At 41.7% G+C, this 17,819-nt stretch overlaps 1 protein-coding gene across 19 annotated transcripts in view; it reads left to right on the top strand.

Annotated features, from left to right (window-relative positions):
* Window positions 1-16,995, top strand: part of RPRD2 (regulation of nuclear pre-mRNA domain containing 2) — a 96,947-nt gene extending 79,952 nt beyond the window's left edge. For 10 of the 19 annotated variants that reach the window (XM_085022919.1, XM_003355199.5, XM_013988087.3 and 7 more), the window contains 2 exons: window positions 2,581-2,781; window positions 6,696-9,833. In XM_085022919.1, the coding sequence (XP_084879045.1) occupies window positions 2,581-2,781; window positions 6,696-9,460 (2,966 nt within the window). In that variant the 3' untranslated portion in view covers window positions 9,461-9,833. Of the gene's footprint in view, window positions 1-2,580; window positions 2,782-6,695; window positions 9,834-16,875 lie in introns of those variants that run through there. The other 9 variants (XM_085022930.1, XM_013988089.3, XM_085022928.1 and 6 more) reach the window with 2 other exon arrangements.
* Window positions 16,996-17,819: the final 824 nt, after the last annotated feature.

Genomic DNA, 17,819 nt, shown 5'->3' with positions numbered 1-17,819 from the left:
CAGCGTTGCTGTGGCTCTGGCGTAGGCCGGTGGCTGCAGCTCCGATTGGACCCCTAGCCTGGGAACCTCCATATGAATGAATGAATGAATAAATAAATAAATAAATAAATAAATAAATAAAATTAAACTGAAAGTCTTAAAAAAAAAGAATACTGTAATGAAAAACCTTGATGCTAGAATTTTACGCACAACCCTTAAAAGGATTAAGTATAAAATGTGTTTTTAAATGGAAATTTTAATGAAAATATATAAAAGTTGGAGTTCTTTTTGTGGCTCAACAGAAACAAACCTGACTAATATCCCTGAGGATGCAGATTTGATCCTGGGCCTTGCTCAGTGGGTTAAGGATCTGGTGTTGCCACAAGCTGCGGTGTAGGTTATAGCTGTGACTCAGATCTGGTGTTGCTGTGGTGTAGGCCGGCACCTTTAGCTTGGATTTGACCCCTAGCCTGGGAACTTTGTAAGCCGAGGGTGCAGACCTAAAAAGAAAAGAAAGTGTGCAAAAGTAGACCCCCTTTTCATTCTCATCACTGGTTTTCAATAGTACAAACACATGGCCAATCTTGTTTCTGCTGTGACTTATCCAATCTTGATTATTTTGAAGAAAGTCATAATTATTTAATTTTTTTCATAAATAATTATTTCTAAAAGGTGAAGACAAAAAAACAGCATGTAGGTTTTTACTTTTTTTCATATTATAACTAAAATTATCTCCAACAAAGGTACTATTTTATTTGCCAAAGTTCCCATTGGGCCTCAACCTCTTCAACACTATTTTATTTTAATCTTTTTCAAATTCAATCTTAAAAAAATTGTTTTAACCTGCATTCCTTTGATTAAGACACACTTAAATTTATTTTATTTGCTTATCAATTATTTTATCTTTGTGAAATTCTGATTATATTTTTGATCATTAAAAATGAAAAATTATTTTCTCTTTAGATATATACCCTTTTTCCTATGTTAAAAACCTACCTGGGAGTTCCCATCATGGTGTGATGGAAATGAATCTGACTAGGAACCACAAGGTTGCGGGTTCGATCCCTGGCCTTGCTCAGTGGGTTAAGGGTCTGGCATTGCCGTGAGCTGTGGTGTAGGTCGCAGATGAGGCTCAGATCTGGCATGGCTGTGGCTGTGGCATAGCCCGGCATCTACAGCTCTGATTAGACCCCTAGCCTAGGAACCTCCATATGCCGAGGATGTGCCCCTAAAAAAACAAAAAGACAAAAAAACCCAAAAACCCACCCAGTATTTTAAAATGTGAAAATGTAGAGTTCCCCTTGTGGCTCAGTGCTTAACGAATCCAACTAGGAACCATGAGGTTGCAGGTTTGATCCCTGTCCTTGCTCAGTGGGTTAAGGATCCATCATTGCTGTGACCTGTGGTGTAGGTCACAGACACGGCTTGGACTCCATGTTGCTGTTGTTCTGGCGTAGACCGATGGCTATAGCTCCGATTTGACCCCTGGCCTGGGAACCTCCATATGCCGCGGGTGCGGCCCTAGAAAAAAAAAATACCAAAAAAAAAAAATAATAAAATAAAATAAAATGTAAAAATGTGAAGGTTGCTATATAACTCCATTTTAAAGTCCATTTCAAAAAGAAATAAATTGGGAGTTCCCATTGTAGCTCAGTGGTTTAACAAATCTGACCAGCATACAGGAGGATGCAGGTTCAATCCCTGGCCTCACTTGGTGGGTTAAAGATCCGGTGTTGCTGTGAGCTATGGTATAGATCGCAGATATGGTTCGGATCCTGTGCGGCTGTGGCTGTGGTACAGGCCAGCAGCTACAGCTCTGATTTGACCCTTAGCCTGGGAACCTCCATATGCCATGGCTGCAGCCTTAAAACACAAAAAACAAAAAACAGAACAACCCCCCCCCTCCCAAAAAAGGAAATAAATTGGAGTTCCCATCGTGGTGCAAGTGGACACAAATCTGACTAGGAACCATGAGGTGGCGGGTTCTATTCCTGGCCTTGCTCCATGGGTTAAGGAATCTGGTGTTGCTGTGAGCTGTGGTGTAGGTGAAAGGTGTGGTATAGGTTGAAGTCATATGGCTCGGATCCCATGTGGCTATGGCTGTGGCGTAGGCCGGCAGCAACGGTCTGATTGGACCCCCTAGCCTGGGAACCTACATATGCTGTGCGTGCGGCCCTAAAGAGACAAAAAAGATTAAAAAAAAAAAAAAAAAAGGAAATAACTTATTTATTACATAGAAGTATGCATTGGCCAAGTTATACAGCACAGTGGCTCTGATCGTAATTAGCCATCAGTGTTTGTTGAACACCAACAGAACTCTGATATGTATCTTCCATTTAAGAGAAAAAAATAGGTTCTCTAATCTTTATTGGGGCTCTGAAAACAAAAGAATACATATGAAAAAAATTAATATATTTAATTAAGGGTGTTCCAGTTAGATGGGAGCATGTCTTAATCTGATTTTCAGATTTTTTTTTATTTGTACAAGATGGAACAGTCATAAAATTTCTGTTAAACATACCAGACCGATTAAGTGACAGGGAAGTGTCATGAATGATCATTTTGAATTGCATTTTGTTGAGTTAATCTTTCTGCCACCAGGTGTCAGTCCTGCATCAAGACCGTCTCCAGGAACTCCTACAAGTCCCAGCAACCTCACCAGTGGCCTGAAAACACCTGTACCTGCCACGACAACATCTCACAACCCTCTGGCAAATATCCTCTCGAAGGTGGAGATCACCCCAGAGAGCATTCTGTCTGCTCTTTCCAAAACCCAGACACAGTCAGCCCCTGCACTGCAAGGTAAACTGACACATGCCAGAGAGACTTGAATTGTGAATGTTTGTCTCTGGCTTAATCCTGGATTCCATTTCTGAGGACTCCAAAGCCATGCAATGTGTATTATAGTTAATTCATTATTCTCTTTACCGTGTACGAGCTGGCATTTATAGAATTATGGAATGTCAAAGCTGAAAGAGACTTTGAATATTATCTAGTCTTATCCTTTCCTTTTCAGGTGAACAAATTAAGGCTTAGAGAGGTGATGTGACCTGCTTAAGATCACACATCTAGGAGTGCCCATTGTGGCTCAGGTTAAGAACTCAACTAGCATCCATGAGGATGTGGTTCAGTCCCTGGCCTTGCTCAGTGGGTTAGTGATCTGGCGTTGCTGTGAGCTGTGGTGTAGGCCACAGACAAGGCTCGGATCCCATGTTGCTGTGGCTGTGGTGTAGGCCGGCAGCAGCAGCTCCAATCAACCCTTAACCTGGGAACTTCCGCATGCCACATGTGCAGCCCTAAAAAGCAAAAAAAAAAAAAAAGAAGGGGGAGGGTCATACATCTGTCTGTTCAATGATGAGCTGAGACTAAAAGGTTTCCCTACGGGAGTCCAGTATTCTTTCACTTAGACCATTTACCCCAACCTCGCCTCTTAGTACAGGTTAGTTTATATTGAGGTTTACATATTTTAATGTTAACTGAAACAAAAGGCAGTGAGAAAGATCGGTCTATCAGAACTCTTATGAACCATGGTTATCTCTTCTATGTCCTGATGTTTTGTAGAGGCCTCTATAGATAACGTAATTTTTTTGTTTTCTTTCTACCTATTATCTCTACCTTTTTTGAACCTCTCCATTCTGCTTTGCTAATTATCTGTTTTGTGCCTAAAATTGTCTGCTTCTAACATTTTTTTCGTAAGATTTACCTTGTTCTCTGTTCTCAGACCCTCCAGATAGCAACCTCGGTATAATTATGCAATAAATTACAAACTGCTTCAATGGTGATTTACTCTATATCAGTAGTTCTCAGCTAGGAGCCACCAGGGGATATTTGCCTTGTCTGAACACGTTTTTGTTTGTCACAACTGGGGTTAGGGGTGCTACTACATCTAATGGGTAGAAGCCAGGAAAGCTATTTAATCCTACAATGCACAGGACAACCTCAACAACAAAGAAGTATCCAGCCCAAAATGTCAGTGGTGCTGAGGTTGAGAAGTCCTGCTTTATGTGAATAGAGAGCAGCAGTACAGGTATCTTAATTTTCTTACTTCCTAAACTGTTCTGTAACTGGATTCACCAAGCACTGTATCATAGTGAGCTTTGTCTTGCAATGTAAGAGAATTTTGTTACACAGCTAAATGCTGTTAAATAATAATCCACATCCCTACATATTGGTGTCAGCAGTAAAGAATTAATGGTAATACTACAGTACATCTTTTACCATTTATTTCAGGGATAATTAGTTTGAGAGATTGGCATGTTTATGATTTCTCCCTTTAGTTCCTCTTCTGTCACCTTCCTGTAGTTACAGTAAAAGTCTTAAACTCATTTGTATTTTAGCTTCACATATATAGATATGATATTACATTTTAAAGAAGCTTTTCTTCAGCAGATTGTTAATGACAGTATCAAGTGGACCTTCTCATCAGACAAAATTTGAACCGAACTAGGTGTGTTGTGATGAAATGAGAAGTAGAAATCTCAGGAAACAAGCTTTGTGGAATAACAGGGCAGTTCATCATCTTTCAGTTCCTTATGGAAAGTGGAATTCTCTTTGATTTTTGAAAGAGTTGTGTCCAACAACTTACATAGCTACCTTTCTTCAAACACTGTAAGGGAAATCACTTAGAACTTTGCTCTGCATGTGTTACCCATAGCCCTTATTGATGGATTTTCAACACAAAAGAATGACTTCAGTGGGCAAAGAGCTATAGTGTGGTTTAAGATTGAAGAAAAGTAATTCTTAGTGGTAGGAGACTCTTTCACCTATTGCCAGAAATCTGAGTAGTATCTACGATAATAAAATGGTCTTTTGAGGAATTTATTTCACATCTGAAAGATACGTTAAAATGTCTTTTGGGGGAGGGGGGATCAGTCTGTTTTATTGAGGGGCTTTGTGGGAGAGTCAAAGAGCTGGGAGAACAATGAGATCCAGTGTCCCCTGGCTGGTTTCTCACAGCTTCACAGTTGCTGCTAAAATATCTTTTTTTAAATCATATGGTATTATCACATACCACTTTTTGGTACTTGAAGACATCTGGTTTTGGTAAAAGCAGTGACTACTAAAAATTAAATCAAACTATTGGGGGGAGGATTAAATAACCATAGCACTTTCTGGCAATGAAATGTGGGTTGTTTTTTTTCAGGAGGATAATAACTAAAATCAACAGTATTTTGATTATTTGGATGTTATCAAATTTTGGAAATTATAAAAACCATGCATCATTTAGAAGTTGATGGCATTTGAAAATGTTTCAGGGATGGTGTGACCTTAAAATTCTTTAGTCCTTAAATCTCCTAGCGATTATGAATGAAAATTAAAGTTTTGAAGAAACATTTATTGAAGTATATGAAATATTTTCTTTCATCATATCATTATGAAGGGAAAGTTTTAGTATATGACTGAAAGCCATAAACTCAGGTGAAATATACATTAAAAGTTTTCATTTGTGATCAGAAATTGTGTTTTCTTGGAGTTCCCATCATGGCGCAGTGGTTAACAAATCCGACTAGGAACCATGAGGTTGCGGGTTCGGTCCCTGGCCTTGCTCAGTGGGTTGATGATCTGGCGTTGCCGTGAGCTGTGGTGTAGGTTGCAGACGTGGCTCGGATCCAGCGTTGCTGTGGCTCTGGCGTAGGCTGGTGGCTGCAGCTCCGATTCGACCCCTAGCCTGGGAACCTCCATATGCCGCGGGAGCGGCCCAAGAAATAACAAAAAGACACACACACACACATACACACAAAAATTGTATTTTCTAAAGTATGATTGGATTTAAAGGATCTGTTATTTCTTTGTTATTTTCATAACAAAATAATATTTCAGTTATTTTCATAAGAAATTTTCTACAGGAGTAATTTGCTTGAATGGATTTCAGCCTTCCTTTGCTCCAAAGAAGTATTTCTCAGTCCTTCTGAGAGGGTTTTGTCTATCAGTGAGTAGGGTTGAATCTCATCAGTGGCAACCCAGGTAGACCAGTTGTCCTTGGAAGTTTTCAACCTACATGATGGGATTGTATGTTTTCTTATGAAAAGATCAGTGTCCCCATGGTCTAGCTTTCTAAGTCTTTGTGGTGTATGTTTATATATTTATTATTGCTACATTTTGCATCTAAAAATTTTACAGTCAAAGCTTTGTCTCCCCATAGGTAACACCAGTCTAGCAAGAGATGCTCCTTGAAAAAAAATCCCTGTTCAAATAAATTCCTACAATTTGCATATTGCTGTCTCTCTCCTGAGAATAGCAGTATACGTTAACTTATTAAAGACAATTATGGAGGATGAAAAGGAAGCGTAGGGCAGAATATCTATTTGTATTTAGAGAAACAGTTCTACAGACCAGACTTTTAGAAATATTGGCTTAAAGTGTTATTTTAAGAATAATTTTGCCCCCTTTCTTTTCCTGCTTTGTCTTGTTTCAACTGTGAATGATTCTGACACTAAAATCTCCCCCTTCCTGTTGCCTTTTATTGTGCCATGTTGGACCTGTTTCATGACTACTAGAAACATTTCAGTAATTTGCTCTCATATATTAATAAATAGATCCAGTGTTTTCTATTACATTTAGCCATTGCTTATTTGGTCTGGATTCCCTTTGATCTAGTATTTTAGTGTCTATCTGGTTCCCACTGGAATGAATGAGAATATCCAATTAATCTACATTGTTTTCATTGTAAGCTACAGAGTTGTTCTTTTTAATTCCTCTAATCTTTGTTTCTATAGGCCTGTCATCTTTACTTCAGAGTGTTACTGGGAACCCAGTTCCATCCAGTGAAGCTGCATCCCAGAGCACTTCAGCGTCCCCCGCCAACACCACAGTCTCTAACATAAAAGGAAGAAATTTGCCCTCCAATACCCAATCCTTTATTTCCAAAGGCTTCAGCTATTCTCCTAATTCATCAACTTCTGAAGTCTCTTCAACTTCAGCCAGCAAGGCCTCGATTGGGCAAAGCCCAGGGCTCCCAAGCACTACTTTCAAGCTCCCATCCAACACTCTGGGGTTTACAAGTACCCACAATACTAGCCCTGCTGCCCCACCTACTGAAGTTGCCATGTGCCAATCTTCAGAGATCTCCAAGCCAAAGCTGGAGTCCGAGTCCACCTCCCCAAGCCTGGAAATGAAGATTCACAACTTCTTAAAAGGTAATCCTGGTTTCAGTGGCTTAAACCTAAACATCCCAATCCTGAGCAGTTTGGGGTCCAGTGCCCCAACTGAAAGCCATCCGTCAGACTTCCAGCGTGGCCCTACTAGCACGTCAATTGACAACATTGATGGAACCCCTGTGCGGGATGAACGGAGTGGGACGCCCACCCAAGATGAGATGATGGACAAGCCCACATCCAGCAGTGTAGATACCATGTCCCTGCTTTCCAAGATCATTAGCCCTGGTTCCTCAACGCCCAGCAGTACAAGATCACCACCCCCTGGGAGAGAGGAAAGCTACCCTCGAGAGCTCTCCAATTCTCTATCTACATATCGGCCCTTTGGTTTGGGCAGTGAATCACCCTATAAGCAGCCGTCTGATGGGATGGAGAGACCGTCTTCCCTGATGGACTCTTCACAGGAGAAATTCTATCCAGATACTTCTTTCCAGGAAGATGAAGATTACCGAGATTTTGAGTATTCAGGGCCTCCACCCTCTGCCATGATGAACCTAGAGAAGAAACCGGCCAAATCTATCCTGAAATCAAGCAAGCTTTCTGATACCACTGAGTACCAGCCAATCCTGTCCAGTTACAGCCACAGGGCCCAAGAATTTGGGGTCAAATCTGCCTTCCCTCCATCTGTAAGGGCCCTTCTGGACTCTAGTGAGAACTGTGACCGTCTGTCATCTTCCCCTGGGCTATTTGGTGCCTTCAGCATAAGAGGGAATGAACCTGGGTCTGACCGGTCACCTTCACCGAGTAAGAATGATTCATTTTTCACCCCTGACTCCAACCACAATAGCTTGTCTCAGTCTACCACTGGGCATCTCAGTTTGCCACAGAAGCAGTACCCAGACTCTCCTCACCCAGTCCCACATCGTTCCCTTTTCTCTCCGCAGAATACCCTTGCCGCTCCCACGGGCCACCCACCCACGTCAGGTGTGGAGAAAGTCCTGGCCTCCACCATTTCCACCACATCGACGATTGAGTTTAAGAATATGCTTAAAAACGCCTCACGAAAGCCCTCAGATGATAAGCATTTTGGCCAGGCCCCCAGCAAGGGCACTGCAAGTGATGCTGTCAGTCTCTCAAACCTCACCCAGCCCAGCTTGGCAGCCACTGATCAGCAACAAGAAGAGCACTACCGTATAGAAACCCGAGTCTCCTCCTCCTGCTTAGACTTGCCTGATAGTACCGAAGAGAAGGGGGCCCCTATAGAAACCTTGGGTTATCATAATGCATCCAATAGGAGGATGTCAGGGGAGCCAATACAGACTGTAGAGTCCATCCGAGTTCCTGGGAAGGGAAATAGAGGACATGGGCGTGAGGCTTCAAGGGTGGGTTGGTTTGATTTGAGCACCTCAGGCGGCTCGTTTGACAATGGTCCCTCAAGTGCCTCTGAGTTGGCATCCCTTGGGGGTGGGGGCAGCGGAGGCCTCACTGGCTTTAAAACAGCACCGTACAAGGAACGGGCACCCCAATTTCAGGAAAGTGTCGGCAGCTTTCGTTCCAACAGTTTCAACTCAACATTTGAGCATCATCTCCCCCCGTCCCCCTTGGAACATGGGACACCCTTCCAGAGAGAGCCAGTGGGGCCATCATCTGCCCCACCTGCCCCTTCTAAGGATCATGGTGGTATCTTCTCTCGAGATGCACCCACTCATCTACCCTCTGTGGATCTTTCGAACCCCTTCACAAAGGAGGCGGCGCTGGCCCATGCTGCCCCACCTCCTGGAGAGCACAGCGGAGTTCCTTTCCCCACCCCACCCCCTCCTCCACCCCCTGGGGAACATAGCAGCAGTGCTGGGAGTGGTGTCCCTTTTTCTACTCCACCTCCTCCTCCACCTACCGTTGACCATTCTGGGGTTGTACCCTTCCCAACCCCACCACTGGCAGAGCACGGAGTGGCAGGGGCTGTGGCAGTATTTCCCAAGGACCATAGTTCCCTCCTTCAAGGGACCTTGGCTGATCATTTTGGGGTGCTCCCAGGACCCAGGGACCATGGGGGCCCTACCCAGCGGGACCTCAACGGCCCCGGCCTTAGCCGTGTACGCGAGAGCCTCAGCCTACCTTCCCATTCTCTGGAGCACTTGGGCCCAGCCCATGGAGGAGGAGGTGGGGGAGGCAGCAACAGCAGCAGTGGGCCTCCCTTGGGTCCCTCACACAGAGACGCCATCAGCCGGAGTGGGATGATCTTGCGGAGTCCCCGGCCAGACTTTCGGCCTAGGGAACCTTTTCTCAGCAGAGACCCTTTCCACAGCTTAAAGAGACCCAGGCCACCTTTCGCTAGGGGCCCTCCGTTCTTTGCACCAAAACGCCCATTCTTCCCTCCCAGGTACTGATGGAAACTAAGGGAAAGGCATTTTGAACAGTCTAGAGAGCATTGGAAGTAGGAATTTGGTTTATTATTGTTGTTCCTTGTTTGTTTTTCCTCCTTTGATTTTTTTTCTTTTTTTATTATGACAAAGGGCCTCCCAAATTAAAAAGTCATATATGCTTACATTTCACTATTCCATCCAGTTCTCCCTCTCACTGCTCTTATACCTACCTTCTCCAAGTTATTTGTATTTTAAGGGTGGGGGGCAAAGAAATACAAGCAAAACTACTTCATTGGGCTGGGGGGTTGAGGGGTGGGGAGGAAAACAAATCTTATTTTATCCCACCTATTGAAGAGTATTATTACATTTGAAATAAAACTTCCATCAGTACAGTTAATAACATGTGCAATGTTGGGATGTTATTTTGGACTTGGCTTATCAAGTAGTCAATGGAAGGATCCCCGTCCCTTTCTCTTTCCAGTTCAGTTATTGCTGTAACCAGTGTGGCTCTCCTCCCTCTATGCTCAGCATATGCCGGCTGACAGTCAAGAGGTGCTGCAGGGGAGGAAATATGGGAGACCTTGGACCTTTCAAGTTTCTCATTTTGTTTTTAAAGGCATTTTGAAGTTGAGTTCTTTACGTTTCTCCTAAAATCTAGAGTGTTTTTGTTATTTTTAAAGTCAGCTTCTTAAGTGCTATTAGGCAGTAACTTTGAGGACGGATTGTATCCTAGTAAAAAATCATATCCTAGTAAAAAAGGATTTTTTTTATTTCAAGGTCAAAATAAGAAGTAACTACAATATAGAGAAAGGAACCCATTAATGGTATGCTGTGACCTGCCTATCTGTCATAAACAAGGAAACATTTCTGAGGTAGTTTCACACATCTTGCACCAAGCTCTAGCTTCCTGCTTTTCTTTCTTGACTCTTTCTCCCTCAGTTTTCACTTCTGTTTTAGCCAGAAAGAAAATCACTACAGTTGACAATTGATACAAATGTACAACTGAAATATTATCCCTGTGTTTGTTTGTTTTTAAATAAGTAGACATTTTTACCATGGTGCCTCCCTAACATAAGTGACATTTGTTGGTGGTTTTCAACAGAGGTTAACCACAAGGGAAAGGTAAATATTTGTCTTTTTCTTTTCCCCTTGACCTAGTCCTGTATTCTCCCCTGTTCTTGGTATGTCAAAGGAAGAGGGTCAGTAGCATGATTCTTTATATTTTACCTCTTCAGACCTGTCTTAGTGACAAGTGGGTATTATACATATCTTTTCAGAGAAACAGGAGGACCTCATTAAGTCCAAAATTACCCTGCTCTACAGATAGCAGCCTGTCACATTTCAAGGCCCAAGCCCTATCCTCACCTCCCACTCTCAATAGGAAATGAAGAATGTTTCTGCCCTTAGTCATTTTACAGGAGAAGGAAATACTTTTCTTTTCCCTGAACTGAAAGGCTTCTTATTTCTATTTCTACAACTAGTAATGGGAAAAAGACAATCACTGCACTTTGAGTGTTTTTATCTTTGTATCCAGGGACACTGAAAAGAAAATGTTGCTTTACAAGTATTTTATTATTGAGTATCTTACCCCAAGGTACACACTGGTAATCTCTAGCCAGATAAGTGGAAGAATATGAGTAAAAGAAAATCCTAGCAATTTTCATATTTTCTTTCAAGTTAGTATAGGAGTAAGTATAAGAATTACAAAGATTGCTTTGGATTCCTCCAGTAAAATATTAAAGATGGGAGAGAGTAGACAGTGTAGTGACAGTTGATTCTTCCTCTCAGAATAAACTTGCTTTCCAGATAAAGAACAGCTTAAACCAGGTGTGCATCAAAGTTTGGGAGTTTTTGTGTAATCCATGTTATTTATTTGGGTTCGCCGTCTGTTTTGTGGTTAGGATACTGCAAGTCATTCATCTTCCTAATGCGTTTTCTGGTCTTAAGCCAACTGTTTGTTCTTTCTTTGACCTCCAGCCTCTCTGCCCTATAGCTCTTCCTACAAAATTGCATGATACATAACCTTGTAAGTGGGATAGGGTATATATAGTGTAGCAAAGCAAAGAAATGGTAAAGTTATATTGAGTCCTAAGACATTTGTTTAGAGAAAAAGGATAAGAGAGGGTGGGGTGGGGAAGGGAGAGTTATTTGACTCAGAACTGAAATAGGTTTTGTTTTGTTTTGTTTTGTTTTGTTTTGTTTCCAAAAATTAAGTAGGATGTTTTTCACTCCAGAATAAAAGAATGTGAATTCCTTCTGCTGCTCTCGTTTAAGATAAAAGTAGTGTTTACTTGAAAAGGCTCTCTGACCATTTGATTTTATCAGAAAATGTGGGGTTGTCAGGAAAGTGGCTTCCTGAAAGTTGGGGCAGGGCAGTTGTCCTCAAAAACATGATGGCTAATACATGAAAGGAAGATCTTGTTGTATAATTTAAAAGATGGACTTTTAAAGGGTGGTTTTCTGTGGAGTGTTTTTTTTTTTTTTTTTTTTTTTTTTTTAAACGCCACAAAATCCTCAGTGCATTTCTTTGAGGATGGGAGTGAGGGTTTATTTGTGACTGTCAGTTGTTAACTTTAAGGAAATCTGTCAACAGCAGTAAATGAAGATGACAATGTATATATGTGATATAGTGAAACAAAAAAGACAATTCTGGTATTCATAACATGAAACAAAGGGGTTTTATTCTTTCTGTCTGTGATTTAAAATTCCGTGCCCATGCTCTGACTTTTGTATTTCAACCTGAATTTTAAAAAATAAACAAGTTTTTTTTTTTTTTTTTTTTTTTTAAAGAAAGCATAGCATAGTGTGTTTTGGCAAGGACGTGATTCATATGAAAGCAGAATATGTGAAGTTGTTACTAAGGTCCTTGGTGCTCACTGTAAAATCACAGACAGAGAATTGGTGGGTGGGGGTCATGAATACACGGGTACTACTTAAAACTCAGTGATACAGTATGAGAAATTGAGTACTTAAGTATTTTGTAAGAGTTTACTTCTTAGTCAGCTTAGATGAGACCTCTCCCTGCTCCCCTCCCAAAAGTTGAGAGTAAATAGAATTTGGTTTGTTTCCAGGGAGGGTAAAATGATCAGAGACTAGAATTTTCATCCTTTCCGATCCCAGGAATACAATGTTTGTGATATATATGGTACAGCAGACCTATCTAGATAATGTGAATATGCTAAACTTCCTAATTGCAGAATATTCACTATCAATCCTGAAGTTACTGGTTCATGCAGAATTAAGCTTCAGCTGTTAATGTTTTGAAGCCGCTGTAAATTACTGCTTTTCCCTTTTTTTTTCCTTCTCCTCTCTGCCCCCCTTTTTTGAATGGGCTGGGGTGCCTGTTAAGATTAAAATTAGATATGTTGGATTGATATTCTCACGTGTTCAGTGTGGAAAACAAAATGAGTATATGCTTTAGAGGCAACAACAATGAAATCTTTTTTGAAATGTGTATTAATATCATTTAATAAAATAACTAGTTCTAAAGGTTTGACATTTTTCTTTGAGATTTGGGGCTTTGACCAAGGGCCCCTGGCTTCTCTGGTGAGTGCAAATAGGAGAGAACTTCTCCAGGAGCTGAAACTTCTGCTTTGTGGAACAGGCCTGTGGTTGGAAAAACTTAAATTTTCTCCAGCAAAGACCCTACGTGACTGTCCAGGGCTGAAGGTGAAACCAGCTACAGAAAGCAGAAAGAAAAGCCTGGATATACCTCTGAAGATAACAGTTGTGTTGGCTTTTGGTCTGAGAGTGCGTGAGGGGTAGAGGGGGTGGTGTGTGTGCCTGCACAGTTCTGAGGCAAACAGACCACCCATCTCGTCCCTTCCTTGTGACCTCTTGCACTTTCTTCTCTTCCAGCCATTCCTTTTTTTTTTTTTTTAATCTCTTTGTCCCCAATATTATGTTTTTGTTTTCCTGTTTAATAAAGTATGGTTTCCTTTGTTGTGTGGTTGACTTTTCCCCTTTCACTTATCTTGTCCAGCTGTCCCCTTTGACTTCTGCCCTCAAAGTCACTGAAGGCAATCTGAGCCTCTTAAGATCTTCATGGCCTTGTGGGTTTTCTGTTTGATCCTTTATGTAATTCAGCTTTGGAAAGAGATGATGGGTGGGTGAGATCGAGGTGTTCAGGGAGTGGTTGGTAATGAAGTGAGTATACTGGTGGATGATAATTTGTGTATATCCTCAAAAAGTCGTATAGTTATGAGCAAAGAAGCAACTTGGGGTGGTGTTGGTAGGGATCCTTCTGGCCAATTCTTTGCCCACATCTACCCTTCTTGCATGTTGATAGTCTATCATACAGAAGCCACACTCAACCCTCCTCTCTTGCCCCATCCCTTTTTCATGACCCAGTGAGGCTTAGTGAATGGAATGTTGGCTTAAAGGGTAAAGAGAGTCACTGCATCTAGACCAGGCCCGGGTCACTGGCAGGGTAGAAGACTCTAAATAGCAGCCTTGAATGCGAAGCTACACGTGTCACCAGATACTTCAGAAATAGCAGCAGCCTAGGAACACACCCAGTAGGTAGGGTGTACCACTGTACTGGCTGCTTCTGGAATCTGGCTCACCCTTTCTTCCTTTCTTGAGACCTTGACTTGCCCACCTGATACCTGTCTCCAGCCCCAAGGAAGCCATAGCTTTTGGAATTTCTCATCAGCCTTTCTGGGCATGTTGAAAATATGTTAACTTCCCTGAAATTGTTTTTATTTAAGTCAGTCTAGTATAGGAGGGACGAGTTAGTCCCTCATGTGTGTAGACAGAATAACAAACACCATCTTAGTGGGTTTTAGGGTATTGAGGTGTTTCTCATACTTGTTTATGAGTAACTATGGACAGGTCCAGTCAGCTGCTATTCACAATTGCTGAGTAGTTAAATCATTGAGGCTGCAAGACGGACACCTGTAAGTGAGATACTAGCTCTTAAGTAAACATCCTGTTCTGCCTTCCCTCATGTAGAAGTAAAGAGAGGCACATGTAAAATGAAATATCAAGTTATTTCTGAGTTAACTGCTGGCAGGAGGACAGGAGAAACCTTCAAGGCTTAGTTACAAGGTTGAGGAGAGGGTGGTAACGTTGAGAACCACAGTTGCCTTATGGTTCCTTTTTTTCCCCCTGTCCTGTGGCAAGAGTCAAAAATTGATAACATAGATGTGGTTGGAGGGGCTAGTGAGCAGTCTCAACAGGAAGAACACAAATACAGGCTGTAGTTTTTTTGTGTTTGACTTAAAAAGGTGTGGGCTAAACCAGTCCATCTCTTGGGGTTCCTCGCAAATTGGAAGTTCCAGCAAAATTACTTCCTTTCCCTTCCCCATTGTATGCCCTTCTTGTTGAGAATTAAGTCCTGTACTGCATAATTTGTGCAAAGAAGGAGATAAGAAGACTTGAAACTTACTACATTTTTCTTGGGGTATTGAAGAAAGTATTCTTCCCATATTTTCTAGGAAGCTGATCATTGTGAAGGGCAGTACAGATTGGTATTCATTTCAAATCTTGGTTATTGAGTAGTGGAAAATAGTTGTATGTAGCCTTCTATAATCCTAGATACAGGACTGCTTTCAGAGTACTTTGCTATTTGCTTTTTTTTTTTTTTTTTTGGACTTCAGCAGTCAAACTTGACACATCCCTGCCCTGGCTCTTGTGTTTCAGAGACTTTATATATTTTTCCTTTGGTCTGGACCTGACAAACCAGGGTCATTTAAAAGGTAGGGTTGGAGGAAGCTGTTTCCTTGTCTCTCTTCTACAGACTCAACAGATGTCTCGGAAAAGGGACATCTTCTAGGTAACCCAAAGGCTTTGTTATCGAAGTTCAGTTTATCCCCATGCCCCTGGTAGGACGTTTTCCCCTCTTGATTTATTCTGAAGATTTGGCTGAACTTTCCCTTTGTGGCATCCTAAAGCGAAGTTAAAATTTGGCCCCATCCTAGATCTTCATTACTAAGGGCAAGAAAAAAATGTTTAACCTAACCTCCCCATAGCACTTAACTATAGCTTTAGCTACTTGGCTAGTTCTTTGCACCTCGAAAGCTTTTGGTGGCAATAATAAAAATCTTTTTATATATTTTACCTTCTTACATTTCTCTTTTTTTACCTCCACTATCTTTTCTACCTCTTTGGTACTTGGAAATTTTTCTTCTAAGAATTGAGATTTGGAGTTATGTGTTGATCCTGATGACAAGTGGGAAATGTAATTTACCTTCAGTGGAAAGAGTTCTTACATATAGGTAGAATACTTACATACGGATTAGAAAAACAATGCCTCCTCAGCCAAAGCATTAGCTAACAAGATGTCTATTTTAAAAGTGGAATAAAACTGAGAATTCCCCAAAATTGATTAAAGGTCTAGGATACCCTTTCCTGAGGATTCCCCTTTCCCTAGACTTCTGTGAAATCTGGCATTATTTCATAAACTCATCTTAGTGTGGTAGGGAATATTTGATGAGATGCCTCTTCTTGGCTTTTTATTGGATCTCTCTCCCCCTTATATTAAAGGCCTCTTAGGCCCCAAAGGCTCCAAGCAGTATGCCTTGGAGAGAAAAAGGGAGATGTGCTACCAAATAAGAGGCATCATCATTATCCTGGTCCCAGAGAGACAACATAGCATGGCATAAAACAGGCCTTGGATTCAGACGGACTGGGGCTTGACTTCTCTGAGGGTCATTTGCAATATTTTAAAGGGAGTTTTAAGAAGAGCTACTGCTTGTTGGAGTTCTAGGAGTTAAATGAGATAGTGAAGCACGAGTCTTGGCACACAGTAGTTGTTCAGTGATATTCTGGTGGAAGGTAAGAGTAGTTTTAGGAATAGATACTTCCCAGGAAGGCTAATGGGTTAAAATTCTGAGGCTGAGACATGCTATTCACAAATCAGAAGTTGTGAAGAACCAGTGATTAATTAATGAGTTGGCCTTAGCTAGCTTGCTCTTGCCTGCTTGCTTGCTGGCTTGCTTGCCACACAGAGAGGAATGGAATAACATTCCTTCTCTCCACTGCAAAATAGGTTACATAGGTGATGATGCAGTGGTTGATTGATTGGCATCCCCTGATCACCCAGGGGATTGCACACAGTAAGCAGTCACTACATGTTTAAGGGATGAGTGCAGGGAGCTCCCATAACAGTGTAATCTACTTATTCCACCATACCTCTACTATCCTTACAAAGTAGAATGATTAAAAGCATGTATGTCAGTATATGTATCCTTTGGAGTTTCAAGTCAATACAGTGATTGGTACATTTTTAATTTAATAACTTTATTGAGCATCTACCATTTTGTTGCCTGCAGTGTAACAGCTCCCCTGTCCCTTTTGGTGCAGAGCCATGGGAAAAGTTCTGCCTGTTGTCACATTTTCTGAATGCCATTTAAAAATTCTACCTACCTTCTCCCAAACACACACACACAGGTAAACTTCCTCCTCCACACTCTTGTCTATTTCTTTTTGTATTTCAGGGTGTCTAACATGCCAGAATATGGAGCCAAGATGCAGAGTGGTGCCTGTGACTAAGATCAACAGCTGCCTCCCGCAGAACAGAACCTCTGGAAACTTAGATTAAACATCTTTCTCTGAAAGCTCTTCCTCCACAATCCTTGATTCCATCACCATTGGAAACATGAGAACCAACCATCCCCACCCCCAGGTGAGGGGACTAATGGGAATTACCAAGAACCTCACAGCTGTCCCCAAGTGCATTTCCCTCAAACTTTACTACAAATCTGGTCATTTTTCTTTTCTTTTTCTTTCTTTCTTTCCTTCTCCTTTAATTTATGGCCACATTCATGGCATATGGAAGTTCCCAGGCTAGGGATTGAATCCCAGCCACAGCTGTGACTTATGCCACGTCAGTGGCAATGGCGGATCCTTAATCCACTGCTCTGGCAGGGGATGGAACCCGAGTCTTTGCAGCCACCTGAGGTGGCTACAGTTGGATTCCTACCTCGCTGTGCCACAGCAGGAACTCCTGTGTTTCATTTTTCACTGTGTAAAACAAATCAAATATATCTAGTCTTATGTTCTAGATATAGGGAGAGGGGAGAGAAGGGATAAAGGAAGTTGAGAGCTTGGATGGGAATGAGAGGCAAAGGTCCTGTGTAGAAAGCAGAGAGCTAAGATTCTAGGGTCAGGAACTTTTTTTCTTAAGTGGTGGGGGAATTATATTGGGGATAAAATTCTTACTAGAGAGAGTCTGGTGTGGTAGAAGAATAGAAGACTTGGATTGAGAATCCAGCGTCAGTGCTTACTGTTTGATCTTAAATCACTTACCTTCTCTGATCTTAAATTCCTCATGTGTACGGTCTAAGAGGTCTCAGAGGTCCTTCTTTAAGCACCGAGTATGAAGGGACTCCAAGGAGTGCCCTCTGCTTTTGTTTTGCTCCAGCCTTAAAGTCTTTGTTTT

Source organism: Sus scrofa, chromosome 4, assembly GCF_054392235.1.
Source record: "Sus scrofa isolate SSC_HxYL_T2T_F1_AM1 chromosome 4, Sscrofa_HxYL_maternal_Yorkshire_Landrace_v2.0, whole genome shotgun sequence".
NCBI lineage: Eukaryota > Metazoa > Chordata > Mammalia > Artiodactyla > Suidae > Sus > Sus scrofa.
Note: the sequence above shows the minus strand (reverse complement) of the source record. Positions and strands in the feature narration are given on the sequence as shown.